Source organism: Benincasa hispida, chromosome 12 (assembly GCF_009727055.1).
Source record: "Benincasa hispida cultivar B227 chromosome 12, ASM972705v1, whole genome shotgun sequence".
NCBI lineage: Eukaryota > Viridiplantae > Streptophyta > Magnoliopsida > Cucurbitales > Cucurbitaceae > Benincasa > Benincasa hispida.
The window spans coordinates 19,707,439-19,724,130 of NC_052360.1; the positions used below are offsets into that span (position 1 = coordinate 19,707,439).

Genomic DNA, 16,692 nt, shown 5'->3' on the forward strand with positions numbered 1-16,692 from the left:
TCTTCCATCGTAAAAGATTATTAACTCCTTTATAAGGTGACAGAATTCTACAACTCAAGTTAGACATTTGATAGAAAATAACCAAAAGAAAGTACAAAAAGCAACTATTATTAATCTGAGCAAACTTTTCATAGGCTGGAAAATCGAGCCACCATCGATTTTTGATAATATATAGGTAAGAGAATGAAACCTCTCCTATCAAAATTGATGATACAGACTCAATTGAATTATGCTCAATTTAGAGTTGAACTCGATGTAGTTCATCATAAGAAACGAGGAAAAACGAAAAGATTATCGAATACAATCTTTTAAAGACATTAAAATAGATCATAGGCAGACCTATCTACCGCGGAAAAGGAGAGTTTGCATAAAAAATGTCTCCATCCCCTATAAATTAATCCCACATTATCCAGGAAAAACAAACCAAACTTCTCTATCATAAGAAATAGAAATCCAATAGTCAAAAGTTGTAAATAGCAACAAACCACTGAGGTATAATTGTGGTTGAATTACAACAATGGCATGAAACTAAGTCGAGCACCATTTTCCACTTCAGAAAGCATTCAATTTCTCCTAAGCAATAGTTGTCAAGTCCTATTCATTTGATATTGATCTATCAGAACTAGAGATAATTCCATCAACATGCTATTCTTATTAGATACTGTAGAAATCCTGAGAGATTAAGTAGTAGAAAATTTTCCCATGAGATAAAAATACTAAGTATGATATCTGGCTATCTATCTATCTATTTTACCCTAAATAGTAATATTCAGCATTGGGATATGGAACAGGTAAACGTGATAAATACTCCAAATCTATTTATAAAGAAGTTGTTAGGAAAGGCCATGCATGGGAGTATTTACATTCAAAAGGAACGAGTGAAATAATCAATTAGAAGATAGAAGGGAAAAGGCACACCCAACATGATAAACCATCTGCCATTTTCTACTTCTCTGCAGAGACCATGAAAGGCCAGTTAGAATCGCAAATATCGCAAGGTGACTTTCCATCATTGTCTTTTTCGCTAACGTTAGCATTGTTCTTCACGAGATATTCGGCAATCGCTTCTCGGTCGCATATAACGGCATAATGCAATGGAGTTTGGCCATCGACGTCCTACATCAGAAAGTGCACAAAATTTCATTCACATAGGAAACGAAGGGTTTGACCCAGTAGGTCACTATTACTGAGTTGTAATTTTGTATAGAGCATTTAAAAAACAAATCTACCATCTAAAATGCACAGATTTACTTTTTAACAAAATAAATAAAATGACAATTTGCAGATCTCTGAAATCTGGCCTGAACTAAGGTAAGTCCTTTCTGACTAATATTACTAGTACATTTTCAATAAGAAACGTGGCACAGGCAAAAGCTGCCACCGAGTAGAGGTTTGGCTCAGGTGGTATGGAAACCTCGCAGGCAATCCTGATCAGTAAATATTTAGTGTTAAATATATTGTAGGTACCTCACCTTTATATTGACATCAGCATTCCTGCTAACAAGCAGCTCCACAACATTAGAATGACCACGATCCACTGCCCAATGCAATGGGGTCCTGCCTTCACTATCTGCAATCATTCAAAAGAATTGTTTAGGAGATATTACTCAACATCATCCTTGGAAGGAAAAGAAAAATGTAGCCAGGACAGCATGTTGCTTGAATCATTTGCAATAAAAAAGAAACAAACTTTAATAGAAGCACAGCATGCCATAAAATATTTTCAAATGTTATTTTTATCTAAAATCAAATTATACCCAGCTTCATGAAGCATTTCAAAATTTAAACTTCGAATATCAAGTTACAACTAGACTCTTCTCTCGTGGGGATGGCATGAGACTTCCCCCATATTAGGTGGAGATTTGGATCTCAGAAAGTTTCAAGTTAACTATTGTAATTTGGGAAAGAAAGATTTAGATGTTATCTAGCCAGAGGGTTTAGGAATGGCTCTTTACTTAAATTGGGACAAAAGAACTTTAACCAAAAGAGGTCTTCTAGGAAAAATCATGAAATTGGACGATTGGAGGAAAATTGGTTATCTACCTGACTGTTAGAATAGGCTTGGTTGGTCAAACTTCCTCTCCTGACATCGATATCAAAGAGTCAATAGGCATCTACAAGCTAATAGAATTGAATGTAGTAAAGGAAGTTGGGCACCTAATTGTTTGTCCTTCTGGGTATTTCCATAATCTTTAAATATCAATGGGGTGTAGAATTATGACGTTGCTGCAATGGAAAAACAAGATGGATGACTTCCAAGGGTCGTGCAGTCTGTGTTGGGAAATACTACAGCCCATCTTCTCTCTTTGTTAAAGATGGAATTCATCTTTGTAATTCGACAGAAATGCTGAAGACGAAAACACAGGATTTCCACCGGAATGTTGTAGGAAATAGAAAGGCTAATCATTTAAATATCTGGAACATAGTTTCTCTTTCTACAGAATAGGGAAATTTGGAATTTGCAAATTTTAGAAGCAAAAATTTAGGTTTAATCGGCTACATGATCTGAAAATAAGTTCTTGAAAACAAATTTTCAGTCTGTATCGTCAAATTCTAGAAGAAATCTCAATGAAGAAGGAATGTGGATTGGCTCTCGCTCATGAGTCATATTTTGTCAGCTTCTCTCCAACCAATCTCCTTTTATGGACTTGGACAATTGAGCCCTTTGGGCACTTCTATTTGCAGCTCTCCTAAGAGACCTAAATATCCGAAGGGGCATTCACCAATCGGAAATTTATAAAGTGATTCGGAAAATCAAATATCCGAAGAAAGTTAAAATCCTTATCTAGAAGATATCTTGGACAGCAGCAATACCCAAGAAAAGTGCAGGCACAATTCAAAATCACATGATCACAATTATTATCCACTGTCAATTTGCTGCTACTTTTTGTAGCCAACTCTTAGCCTTGTTCCTTCACTCCTTTTAGCTTATTCACCCATTCAAGAAAAAAACTATAATATTTGGTCGAATATCATTACAAAACTCCTCTGGAATACTTGGAAAGAGAGGAACTTCAGAACTTCTGTTTTTGGTGTACAGGAAAGAAATTACCCTTATCTAACTGATCAGATCCTTTCTACAGCTGTAGAAATAAGTTTTCCGATTACTCTGTAAAAGTTATATATGGAGTGCATTTCTTGTAAATTCAATTAGCCTCGGTAGGGGATCTCGCCCCTCCTTTTATAAATGACATTATATTGATGACATTATGTTTCCTTTCAAAGGGGAAAAAGAAAGAGAAAAAAATGGATAGCACAAGCAAAAAGTAGGGAACCATTAACCTAGATTGGAATGTGTTTTAGTAACCTCATCTCAGTCAAGGAAGGGACTTCTTGTCCCTTTGCTTGTTAGGTTGTTTTGTTATCCCTTTTTTTGGAAATTGGAATGAAGTGGTTTCTCATTTCTTTTTAGCATATATATAAATTCATAAAAATAAAAAAACAAAATAACAAAATAACAAAATAAAATAAACCAGACTAGTTTCTTTTGTTTTTTAATCGATGACTTTCATTGAGATAAAAATAAAGAATATAAGAGCATACAAAAAACCAAGCCCACAGAAAAGGGGAATCCCTCTAAAAGAAGAAGCTCCAACTCTATAAAATAGAACCTATAGAGTAGAGAGAGAATGATGTAGACACCACGATACCATTACCATCATTACTGGTAAATCAAAGTGCAACGATGGGGCGTTCATTAGATCGCAGATGAATTTAGAAAAGCAACAGAAGAAAATCACAATGACAGCATCATATTAGTCAGCAAAGGGGCACAATAATACACCTAATTGAATCATTCAGTAGACAATGAAACTCGAACTACATAATGAAAGCACACCCAACCCCAGAATCATCTGTTGATCCTTATGAAGGTTGTCTAAATAAAAATCACACACAGTCCTCACATACCCAGAAGGTAAGCTGTTCCTTTAGAAATCATACATAATTCTAACAAACCAGGAGTTCTTTTGTGGCTCAATATAAAAGGTGAATATGCTAAACAACGTTTCCCTGATAGACTGATCAGAGGCATCAAGCTTATCATTGAGTCACTTGAAAGTTCTTTTTGGAAACAAGTTCAGAAGCAGATTAACAATAATTCAAGCCAGATTGGCCTCATTTGATTAGCTTTTCTTTCTCCAGCCCAGAATAATTTACTAAATATACCCATAATATCACAATACGTTATCCTTGATTGTTAGAGTCCTATGAAGGCAAACTAACTAAATCAAGTCTACATGCCTACTTCGAAGTTTATCGTGAATCAATTCATTTGCCAACCTCCATCACTCATTAAACCTATCTCATTTTTGGAAGTCAAATAATAGGTTAACAACTTCTTTTAGTTAATTTTAATTTTCCAAGAGGTTATTGACTTTGTAACCCATGTTCAAAGACATTAAACATTAAGCACAGTTACGAATTGTGAAGAACCAAAACAAAGATGGCTTGAGAAACTAACCCTTGATATTCACTGAAACACCACTTTCTACACACTTCAGCAAATTTTCTAATTCTCCTTCTCTAGCAAAGCCATGAATATCTTCCAGCTCCCTGAAAGTTGAAATCAAAATCTTCAGTAGTGGGATTCCTTGTGTGGGCTTGAAAAGCTTCAGATTGTATCCAAAGATATTACATCCAAAAAAGCTAAAGAAGAATCCCTCCCTAAGGAGCACTTAACAATAAGTTTCTGGTAATGATAAGCTACCAATGAACTAAGACTCCAGCAACAGGAAAAGATATGCAGTATCAAATATCAAATTAACAAAATAATGATGCCTAATTAAACAAAGATAACAAAATGATGAAAATAGTCAGCTACTCTACTTGTAATAAAGATCCCAAAAACATAAAATAAAGCAAAAGGGGAAAGAGGGAAGTCAAAATGGAGTGAGGAACGAAAAATTCAAATCTCAAAATAAAATAGAGCAATAAAAAAGGAAGAGATCAAGAGAAGTTGGAAAGGAATTCTCAGAAAGAAAATGTTGGCATTGCTTCTAAACTATGAAGGAAACAGTAAATTAGATTCTGTTCTTTCCACACTTCTCTCCGTTCCAGGTAGAGGTAAGAGTAAGTGGCTAGATTTAATGCCTTTGTTTGGACATCTGTCACTAAGTCGTTTTATGATCTTGGTTTGGGCATCTATCACCGAGCCTTTTTATGATCTTGGTTTGATTTCATTGGGATGGAGCCTTTTTCTGCAGCTTGTTTTTCGGCTTCCTATTTTTGTTGGGCTTGTCTTTGTATGCCCTTGTAGTTCGTTCATTTTTTTTATCAATGAAATTTTAGTTTCTTATCGGGGGGAGGGGGGGGACAAAATCATTAATGGACAAAACTCATGCAACCATTTAAATGAATAGTAAGATGATCAAGACAAATTATTTTCATCAACATCATGTTGAGATTGGCACTCTATTGTAATCATAGTAAACTTAAGAAAACCCCCTCATCAATATTGTCAGTTCTTGCAGGCTGAACTGGTGAAGGAAGGCATGGTACTTTTTTATATATATTATTAACCATTTTCGTCTTTTTGCAAAGGTATTATGAGCCATTTTTACTCAGACCAAACCAGGAAAATAAAACACAGACCTGGCACACAAGAGAGCCATATAAAAAACAAGCTACAACAAGGAGGAATACAGGGACCCAAGGGAGAATTAAAAAACAGAGAAATATCACCCATGAGAAAAAAAAGAGTCAACAGCCTAGAAACAAGCTGATAGAACTCAATAACTGTTATTTATAGTCAAGAAGAAATACAAGGACCAAGAGAGAATTAGAAGCTCTCCCATCTCTCCCAAAACCATTTACTCCAATATAACAAAAAGGATGTTCTCCCTTCGCTCCCTATATCATATATTTACACAATGTATTCGTCTAACTTGCCAGCAAACTAGGCCCCACTCCCCTAACCTTGGCTCACCCCCAAAATCATCTCTCTACCCACCCATCTTCCGCCCATCTTAATCAATGAGGACCTTCACAAGATTTTTAACTTAGAGAAGGAAGAGGTCTAACACAACCACGCATCCCCCTGAAAAGTGTAATCTTCAGGATTGCTGAAAATTCCAACTCTAGACCTCCACAAGTAAACTACAACTCCACCCCCGACCTTAAAGGGTGAAAATGCTCATTAAAGTGGCCTTGAGCAGGAAAGATTCTTACTTAGTTTTGAAAATCAACCACGTTTTACCAATCAGTCCGACTAGAATAAAATTGCTTGAGCAACCTCTTACCCAAAGAAAAAGAGCAAAAAGGACCATAGATCATTCAAGAAAAGCTAGGGGAAAAAATATCCAGAAGGAACAAAAGCCTGGGTCTAGAAAACGCTGGCTTTACCCAGGTAGGAAATACCCAAAAAAAGAACTCTCTTTCAACCAGACCATAGACCAAACTCCAAGACCCAGGACGTTAACTAATTCCTCCCCTTTTCAACTATATGCACTTTTCCACTATTTATTAAAGCTAACAAACCAAAAAAAATGGTCAAGCACCAAAAAAGCATCCTTGTTGATCAAGGGATGAACAAGACATGAATGAGACAAAAGGGTGACAGGCTCACCATCTCATCTAATAAGAGAACGATCTAGTATCTCAAGCTCCTGCATCAATCATTGCTCTAGGAGCAACTTTTCAAATGTGATTTGAAGAAGAAAGAAAACATCTACAATAGAGGCCTTGTTATGGAATTGCGCTTGGAAATTAAATAATAGGTTGTCTAATGATTAAGGAAACAGCTAGAGAAGCATTTGACTTGGTAGGACCTCGTTATTCCTATTAGCACTCTATACACAGCTCCTTTCGCATGTCTATGAGCTCACATGAGAAGCTTTACATTTCAGTAAGTTGTAAATTTCTGTTCATAATATCAACTAAAGTAGTTTTAATGTTTCAAACAATTAAATGGGGGAAACACACGAAAGCGTGGCTTATAAGTAGAACGATTATATTCAACATTAAAAGGAACCTTACAACTCATTCCCGGTTTCCTCATATACAAAAGTGCTGAAGACTGGCCCCATTGGTCCTCTAGAATCTTTACTTCTAGCATCAGCATTTCCGTCTTTGCTCTTCTGGTCCTCATAGGCATTCAAAGCTAATTATGAAGAGAACAAGAAACACAAACAAACAAACAAGAAGCAAATAGGACAAGTAAAGATGGTGAAATAAACAAATTAAGTTCTCACCCCACTTGCACCAGCCACCCAAGATGGAAACAACTCGGTAACGATATCAATGTACTTTTGCATTGCTTCTTCAGGAGGCATGGCACCCAATTTCTGCCACGCTTGCCTGGTAAAAACAATTACCTATAAGTATAAAGAAAACACTCAGCCCAAAATGAACTGAAATGCTGTTACCTCGGAAGAGTTGATTTCAGATATCTTCACCTATTCTAATTCATATTTTTGTGATCATAACATAACAACATGATAACACACGACAAGAGTGTAAAGCATCTTACAGTTTAAACACGACATGAGAAAGTTTATTTTTTCTTTATATATATTTGTGAGTGTAGAACCAACACCACGTTTATATACATTTGTGAGTGTAGAGCGAACACAATGTTCAGCTAGTCTTACCACATGACACACATCGACCTAAACCTATACTTGGTAGCAAAAAAAATAAGGACTTCAATATCCCATGCAGGTGGAGTTTGAACTCCATGACCTTTTTGAAATTTGGTAGTGATCTCACCAAAATGCCTTGTTGTATATAATGACTATTTTGCTACCCTAACTACTAGAATAAAATTCCATAAACGTACTTCATCACATGCCATAACTACAATGACCATGGTCCAAAGATGGATTGGGTTTCCTAAATACAGTCATAATTTAAGTTTCATCCCCGTGTCCACCAGTGAAAACCTGATCAAAAGGGCCAAATGGAGCAAGGCTTTTAAAACGCATACTAATTAAAGCACTATACTCGAATAATTTCTCCCTAATGTAACTGCCCCTGCAATAATTAAACCAGTCTCTTCACCAAGTAATGGCTAAGGAACTAGGTAGCAAATCTTCATAATGAACAGGTAGGGGGAGAAAGCCTTAAACGTAGAGAAACACCAATACCACTTGGCTCGAGCTGTCATTTTCAAGGCAGACGGCTGTGGCGTGCTGCAAGGCCCCTCAGTGGCGATTTTATAGTAGCCGTAGAGCTGCAACTGTAGTTCGTTGGATACCTTGGGTGAAAGCCGGTCAGCTGCAGAGGCGGCAACAAAAGCAGTCGCGGCACTGAACAACTCATCCAACTCGGTGCTCTCCACCCCTTCCCAATCATCATCGTCGGTATCACTCCCACCAATACTCTCATTCCTGACACTACCATGCTCCGCGATGACAGAGTCAGCCTCGTGCGCCAACCCGAAATCTCCCGAGCCCGACCCAACATCTGGCGGGTCGGTTTCAATTGGGTTGGCTTTGGAAGGTCCGTCGGTGGCAGTAGAGGCAGTACGAGAGATAGAGAGGTTATCTTCCTTGAAAGAGACGACTATGGAGATCAACTTGGCAACAAGATAAGAGAAGATGAGGCCTATGAAGAGGGTTTGGAGAAGGTCTTGCCACTCTGCCATGGCGAGGCCAATTGAAGAAAGGAAGAAGAAGTAAAGGCCAATCTGAAAGGGAAATTCAGAAGAAGATTGATTGAAGGAGTTGGAAAACCCTGGATTCGGAACGGAATCTACGAAGAAAAAAATTGGAAGATTGGAAAAATGGAAAAATGGCGTTGGCGATGGCGTTGGCGGAGGGCATAAATACCTATGCAACAAACGTACAGTCTATTGAAAGCGGCGGCGTACGCAATATTGGGAAATCCCCACGTGATTTTGTACTATTTACACGTGCCATCATCCTGGACGTCTTCACTTTGGCGCTTACTGTGAGATGCGAAGCAGGTGATTCCAACAACTTTTTTCTTCTTTACAGCTCGCTCAACTACATTTTTCATTCATAATTAAATTAAATGATGTTCTGAATATTTATATATATTTAAATTAATTAAGTAAAAATCTCTAAATTTGTGTTCCAAAGTTGGAGGAAAATTTCGGTTAGATATAAATGAAATTTCGGGAGTTCGATAGGCTTAAAATTTGAGTAGAGGGGTATTTTGATTTCTCCCATTTTTTTTAATTTTTTTAATTTTTTTGAAATTTCAATCTTTTTTAATATTTAGCTATGCTAATTTAATGGAAATTTTCTCCCCTTTACTATAAAAAATAAAATAAAATTTTAAAAAATTATTTTCAAGAAAACCACATATTTATTTTTAACTTCATTTAAATATTTTTTTCCTTTGATTTTTTTACTATATTTCATCTCAAAATTGAATTGATGATATATCATCCAAAGTTTTCATTTTCATTAAATTAAAATTAAGAAAAATAACATATATTTATTTTTAACTTCATTCAAACCTTTTCCATTAAATTTTCACATTATTTTACCTCAAACTTCAACCAATGTGAGGTTCTCTAATATTCATTCATTTTCTCTCAAATTCTATTTATTTATAGATTTTTTTTCCACCACGTTGAGTTATATTTAATGTTATGTTTTTTTTATCCCTCTTGTATTTAATGTTATGATTTTTATATCACTATTATGTCATGTAAGTTTAATGATATTATTTTTCATTTTTTTATCCACTTCATTTTATAATGAAACCTTTATAATTATTTTGTATGTAAATATTTTGCATAATTTAATTTTATAATTAATTATCAATATTATTTTGTATTTATTTTTCTATTTATTTTCAAAATTTTTGCTATCGCATTAACATTTACATAGATATTTTACACTACACATCTAGATGTTGTCTTACTTCATAGAAATTACGATTTAAAATGTCAATTATATTCTAATTCAGCCACAATCGAAGTTTAATTAACTAATTATAGCAATTCTCATCAACATCCATAAAGTTTTCCGAAATTTTCATCGATATTGATATTTTCATAAAATTGGAAAAAATTACTAAAATCTCAGACTAATCTCTATACCGAGAAAAGGCTCAGAAGGGCCAAAACAATCAATAGTTAGAAAAAACTGTTTTGTTTAACTAAATTTCAATGGTCGATCTAGCCCAAGATGGACCAAGAAAAGCTATTTGAATGAATTTTAAAAAATGTGCTAGTTTTGTATAGTGAAAACTTAAAAGTGTTATTTCTAACAATTTCCCTACTTTTAGTATTTTTGCAAACACATTTGAATTATTAAAAAAAAAAAAGTAAACTTTTAAAAACTATATATGGCTCTTAAGAAAAATAAGGTAAAGAAAATTAAGAAATATTTGTATGGATGAGTACAAAATTGAGCCTAAAATGACAAATGACTCAAGGTTGTTAAAAAAATGTCAAATAACATTATACCGATATCATAGATAAGTGAAGTTACGAATATGCCCTTCAGATTTATTTATCTCTTTTGCTCTTTCCTTCTTCTTTAACGTGACCTTCAGCCACCAACTTATTTGACGATGCTTGCGACTTCTTCTCCAACCAACTTCAGCAAAACTCGAAGGATATAACGAAAGGAAACAAGAGAAAGTGAGAACGAGACTGAGAGAGAGCGAGAGATCTAGAGAGAGAATAGTGATTTGTGAGTGAGAAAAATAAGAAAGAACGGGAGAGAAAGAGAGCAATATCAAGAGTGATCGAGAACCAAACGTTTTTTTTCTTCATATAAACGAGTATATTTTGAAATTTTCACCCAAATTTAATGTCACCAAAAGCTCATTCGACATTTTAAAAAAATTGGATTATCTGACCAATCTGACCCGATTTCGAAAATGAAAGCGGATGGGAGTATCTAACCTAATTTTTTAAATAAAAAAAATCAAACGAGTGATTGATCCTTCAATCTCAATCTACGAATCTAATGAAGGTGTTTATCAATAAAATATCAAATGAGTGGTTGATCGTTTATACCACAATAAAAAAGATATTCTGTGTCTGTTTACCATATTACTAATATTTTAGTTAAATTTACAAACGCTGTATCAATCAATTCCATAAACTAATTTCATTAAAATAAATAATTAATTAAAATAACTGACTTTTCTATTTTATTTTTTTGAAATTCAAATATAGCTTTCAGTATTTCTTTTTGCGAAAATATAATTCTAAATCATTTCAGGATAAATTATCAAAACTTTTTCAACAAAAATTCTACAAAATACAATTCTTAATAATTTCAGTATAAATAGCTTTGGTATGTGCTGGTCTGTTCTTTTTTTTTTTTTTTTTGGGCAATAAAAAAAACCACAAAGCATAAACATCAAGCCAGTTTTCAAAGAGCAGCGAGAGCCTGAAAAAACAAAGGAAGAGGAGATAATTTTTAAAGATGAAATGGCTGATACGATGAGAAGGGGAAAGGTAAATATAGCATTGGGTTATCATTTTATTTTACAAAGCAAATCATTACCATCACATAACACACTTCTCAAAATAAACATATTATTCCAAGCATGTGCAAAATGGTTTAAAAATAGCGGGAAAACGGCTTTTACCTCTATAAATATGTGAATGTGAAGGAAGCTTCCCTCCTTGCTTACTTTTTTTCAAATGCAAAAATGTGCCCAAGGCAGCATCCTCACCTCAAACAGAGAAGGGCCTTGTGAACGTTTCGTTCGAATACACAGCACAAAAACTCAGAAAACAACGATTCACACACCAGGTTTACCGGAGTTCTACCCTATTCCTTCAAGTAAAGAAAAAAGGTCATAAACAATCTCACGGAAACTCTCATTGATATCGCTACAGTGTTACAATATTTCATCCCCAGCAAGATTTCATGTGATGTTTCCTATAAGAACACAGTACATCATACAAAATGTCATAACAAAGCAGAACTACAGAGCGTGTGGGATATGACAATTTTCAAGACTGTAGCGACGCCCTTAAGGGTATGACACCCTTAAGGGTATATTGGTATGAAACATAACTACAGAACGTTAACCAAAAAGAATGCACATTACAGGAATGACGCCCTAAAGGGTATATTGGTATGAAGGTGTGTCTGTTCTCAAAGAAGGTGTACAATTATGAAGTGGAGAGAAAGAGGTGAATAACTGAATACAACGAGACCTTGAAATTCATAAGACTGATGCAGAAAATTTTGAACAAAAATATGAATGGATAATATCTTTAAATAGAACCGCTAAAGGAAGTAGAAGTTCAGAGAAAGTAGCACAAGGGTGCCTAAGCGGGGCATAACAAGGGAAACAACTCCCTCTGTGCATTCATCCATTTTCAACATCCCAGACCCACATAAAGGTAAGCCCCTCTAGGCTGGGCATTTATCTCAAATCAGAGATACATTCGAACCAACCCAGCTGTATAAATGACAGTACTTAATGGATGACTCCTCCCGCTTCCACCATGACAAAATGAGATGAACCGACTTCACGTTGCTAATGCAATAGTTAGCAATGCTTTCATGATGATGCAAGAGTTAGTGACAACTGGGAGTGAACAGCTTCCGTTGTCTATAAGTGACGACGACTTGTAAGATGCAATCCTGGACCCCGACTCAACACACCCAAATGCATGCAAAGACTCTGAATATGAAAAGAATATGCCAACCAGCAAAAGCCTTAAATGGAAATGGCACGGCTGATGGCCAATTTGGCCCATTCAGCAGATTCTTTAATCAAATGATCATCTGAGGACAAGCATTCACTTAAGAAGTCTTTGCTTGAGACAGATTGCTGAATCAAAGAACCAGCATTGCTTCCCAGTGTGTCTGCTAGATCTCCAAGGACCCCAATGGCAGTTTTCATCACGATCTCATCCCTAAGAAAAACCAAGCAAGCAAAATATAAACAAAAAATCCAATTCACAGAGAGAGAGAGAGAGAGAGAGAGAGAGATCAGCAAAGAACTCACATGTCTTTTCCCATGTATATACTATCCAAGAACTGAAGTATATGAGGAGCATAAGGGATCAAGAGCTGAGTTTTTGGAGAGCTCTTGAAACCTTGGAAGATCCCCGAGTACGCCTCCAAAATACCATTTCTCAAGGAGTTGGTGTACTCGGTCATTTCATCATCAGCACCTGCAGTATGTGCAGATAACTCTGCTGCCCGCTGGAGCATTGGCATGGCATACATCAAGTACTTTTCAAAATTTTCCCCTATAGCCAGTGCTATATCACCAAAGCACGAGAAAATAGGGGGTTTAACAGAGCGATGCAATTGATCACTAGACAGATTCTTAAGCAGCTGAGTCATAATCCCATCACAGTAAGGCAAAATCTTATCTTCCAGTGCCCTGCATACATCCCCTACTACACCAACAGTGACAGCACAAACTTGGTACTCTTCAAAATTCTGAAGCCCCATTTCTATATATTTATAGAACTCAGTCATGTATTTAGCAAAATCTGGGCCAGTTGCATAAGCAAGAGCACCAATAGCCAGCATTGCCTCCTCATGAACCGTAGCATTTCTACAAGCAAAGACCCTCAAGAAAAGACCCATCATATTATCTGCATACTGCATGAACATATACTTCGTAGGCTCTGATGAACCTAGCTTCTGAATAAGAACTTGTAGACATCCACAAAGCAGGCCCTGCAATTCACCTTGTCTCTCCCTTTCATCAGATGAGAGTTTTTGACCCTCAAGGGTATTGTGCAACTCCATCATGATGACAGGTACCAGTTGGAGCACCATTGAGGCTGTCTCATCAGTTGCACACCTAACGACTTCATTCAATGTTTCATACGCAGCAGTCCTCAAACGTGATTCACCAGCATCCTCTCTGTGAGTAACAGTTAAGAGGGACTGAACGATTTCTTGGAAAAAGGGAGTTAAAGGAGATGATGCACCAACATCTTCATAACCCTGAGCAAGAAAATAGAGAGCACCACAGGCTTTCTCTGCCACATTTGGAACATCCTTCATGCTCTGGAGCAGAACTGTTATTATCTGTTGACAATTAGCCTGATTAATTATTGGTGTATCCACGGTTGAACCATGAAGGAATTCAAATATCCGTCCAAGGGTCCATGCAGTTGTGTCCTTCACGTGGTTATTTGGGTCTTGTGTTAAGGCAGTCAGCATAAATGTCAAGGCCACATTAACAATTGGCATTAACTTTTCTGGGGCAGGACCTTCCAGAATAGAACCGAAGGCATAAGTTGCTGCCTCCCTCTGCCTCCAATCAGATTTGGTTATGTTCTCTTCAATGAATGGCATAACAAGCGGGACAATATCATCTCCAACAGTTCGTGCAACCAACCCAAGACACGTGCCCCCAGCCATGGCAATATTCCAAGCCCCTTCATCTTGATCCTGATCCTCTTCTTGCTTCAGAAGAGTCTCAAGTAACATGGGCACAAGAGCAGGTAGTGCCTGCTTGATAAAATAAAAGCATGGAATATCAGAATCTCCAGTAAAATCATCCCCATATTCTTCCAAGATGTCTATCTCCTCATCACAAATAGAACTCCAGAACTCAATAGCTTGAAGTGCAACAGGTTCCTCATCTTCTCTAACAGCCTTTGCAGTAATGCCAAAAATATCCTGGATGTACCTAGCTAATTTGTCGTAATACGTAGAAGCAATGGAGACCAAGCATTCGAAAGCTGCTTGTCTTATCTTCACTTCAGAGGATAGGGTGGCTTCGCAAACAACCCTCATGATATAATCACGCTCCATGTCATTGCTAAAGTTTGCCTGAGCAAATCCCAAAGCATTATACAAAGATCGTGTGGCAGCAAGTCGGACATCATTGTTCCCTTCCGATGCATTCATACCCTGCACAACAGCTGTCAATATCTTGTTCACTTGATCTTGATCTATCACATCTGGAGAAACTTCTTCACACAAATAACCAAGAGTCTCCAAGGTGGCTTGTTTGACATGAGTTGATTGCTGATGGACATTTAACAAAAGTGAACCTATCAATTCAGGCCACTGTTTATGAGGCAACTCAATGCCTGCAACTTTAGCAATAACTTGTGATGCTGTTGACCTAGCATCAGCCACAGGCGAAGAAAGAGTACTCAACAAACATGTCTTTATCTGGGTTTTGGCATTACCGGCCAGTGACAACCATCTTTGGACAAGCTCAAACTTCCTATGTTGTTCCTTAGCATCCAAGGCATTCTTAAGTATCAAACCAGCTAATTTACGGCTGTCAACTGGCTTCTCTTCATTCGCTAGTTCACCAGAGAGAGATAACAGGAAACTGGGGAGGTTCTGCTCTTGGAATTGCCTCAAACTATCTTCTGCCTGCTTCCTCACAGACGCATCTATTGCCTGAGCATTCAGAAGCACCTGTGTAACTTCCATTGCCATATTTCACCTGAGCACATGAAAGACAATCAACGGTCAATCATTAGTTCAAACAAGTACCCACTCGCAAACCAATATAAACCTCCCAATCCGATCTAGTCCGCACGTCTCGAGCGTCATTAAGAAATATCGTACCGAAATACAAAATCGCAAATCTCAATAATACAGACGAACCATTAAAAACCCTAGTCATACTTGAACTGATCTAGCAAGAACCCCACCCTTACTCCAACTAATGCAAACCTAGCGTCAAGCCGGAGAGACCCATACCATAAATAACATGGCAAGAAATTCCCACAAGATCGAAATGGACTATTGACGAAATGACACACACAAACACTCGAAACAAATTCCACACTTGCCAATAAAACCTGACACTCTAAAACAACTAAAAGTCACCAGAGAAAGGTATATCCAAATCAAAATAAACTAAAAACACAATGGAGCAAGTCATTGATACATAGATCAAAAGGCGCAAATGGAGTGAGCACATTTCCAATCGGTAATAGCAGTGGGAAAGCTGCAGCTGGGCAAGAAATAATTACCTGAGATTAGAAAATTGATGGATTTTGAAGAAGATACACGAAGAAGAGGCTGGAGACGGCGTTCTGAAAACCCTAGAAGTGGAGAAGCGAGAGGAAGAGGAGGGAGAGAAGAAGTGCGAAGTGCAAAGCTGGATTTGAAATACAAAAAACAAAAACAGATTGATTTTTTAAATAGCTATTATTTTCGGGCAATTTTACGACGCGGTGTGTTTTATTTTAGGTTATCTGAGTCTGATATGTTCAACCAATAAAAGTTGTTGGTCAAGTCCAGTCAAAAAAAGGGACGACCAGGATCACGGATGATCTGTCTTCATCTATTTCCTGCCGTTGGATTTGTAGAAATTAATTTTACTTGGAAAATGTTACAGTGAGACGGTCCTTAGGAAAGCAAAAGTCAAATTTGAATGATGGGAAGATAACCTAGACGTTGTTTGGAACAGTAACCTACGCTACGGTTAGTTGAAAGTTACGATTTTAATATATTTATACATTAGCACCATTATTATCGTATTATTGCTTTTTTATCCCCCCACCTATAAAATATTTGGGTGCTTTAAAATTTCAATACTACTTTCATCTCCACTTGAATTTCTTTTTTAAATAATAAATAAATAAGTATATAAACAGCACTTTCATTTATTAGGATTTTATTTTATTGTCTATATTTTATAAATATTTTTTTTAAGCAAAGAATATATTTTCAAGTATTTAATTTTAAAAAATAAGTATTTTGAAATAAATGAGAGTGTTTGACAACCACTCAAAATTGTTTTTCAAATGTATTTTAATCTATTTTTATAAAAAAAAATGTTTAAATAAAAATGAGTTTCGTAAAA

The 16,692-nt window shown here is 36.4% G+C and overlaps 2 protein-coding genes across 3 annotated transcripts; both read right to left on the minus strand.

Annotated features, from left to right (window-relative positions):
* Positions 1 to 632: 632 nt before the first annotated feature.
* Positions 633 to 8,777, minus strand: LOC120067767 (acyl-CoA-binding domain-containing protein 1-like). 2 transcript variants are annotated; one of them, XM_039019344.1, is made up of 6 exons: positions 8,085 to 8,777; positions 7,191 to 7,296; positions 6,976 to 7,073; positions 4,463 to 4,554; positions 1,473 to 1,570; positions 633 to 1,116 (listed from the first exon to the last, which is right to left on the minus strand). In XM_039019344.1, exons 1-6 carry the CDS (start codon positions 8,582 to 8,584, stop codon positions 946 to 948), a joined length of 1,065 nt encoding a protein of 354 aa, XP_038875272.1. In that variant the 5' UTR covers positions 8,585 to 8,777; the 3' UTR covers positions 633 to 945. The 2 variants fall into 2 exon arrangements, with proteins under 2 accessions (XP_038875272.1, XP_038875271.1); XM_039019343.1 differs by having other exon boundaries at positions 6,976 to 7,076; positions 8,085 to 8,775.
* A 2,954-nt stretch (positions 8,778 to 11,731) lies between these two features.
* LOC120092990 (importin subunit beta-1) lies at positions 11,732 to 15,990 on the minus strand. Its single transcript, XM_039051275.1, has 3 exons — positions 15,857 to 15,990; positions 12,898 to 15,321; positions 11,732 to 12,805 (listed from the first exon to the last, which is right to left on the minus strand). Exons 2-3 carry the CDS (start codon positions 15,312 to 15,314, stop codon positions 12,607 to 12,609), a joined length of 2,616 nt encoding a protein of 871 aa, XP_038907203.1. The 5' UTR covers positions 15,315 to 15,321; positions 15,857 to 15,990; the 3' UTR covers positions 11,732 to 12,606.
* Positions 15,991 to 16,692: the final 702 nt, after the last annotated feature.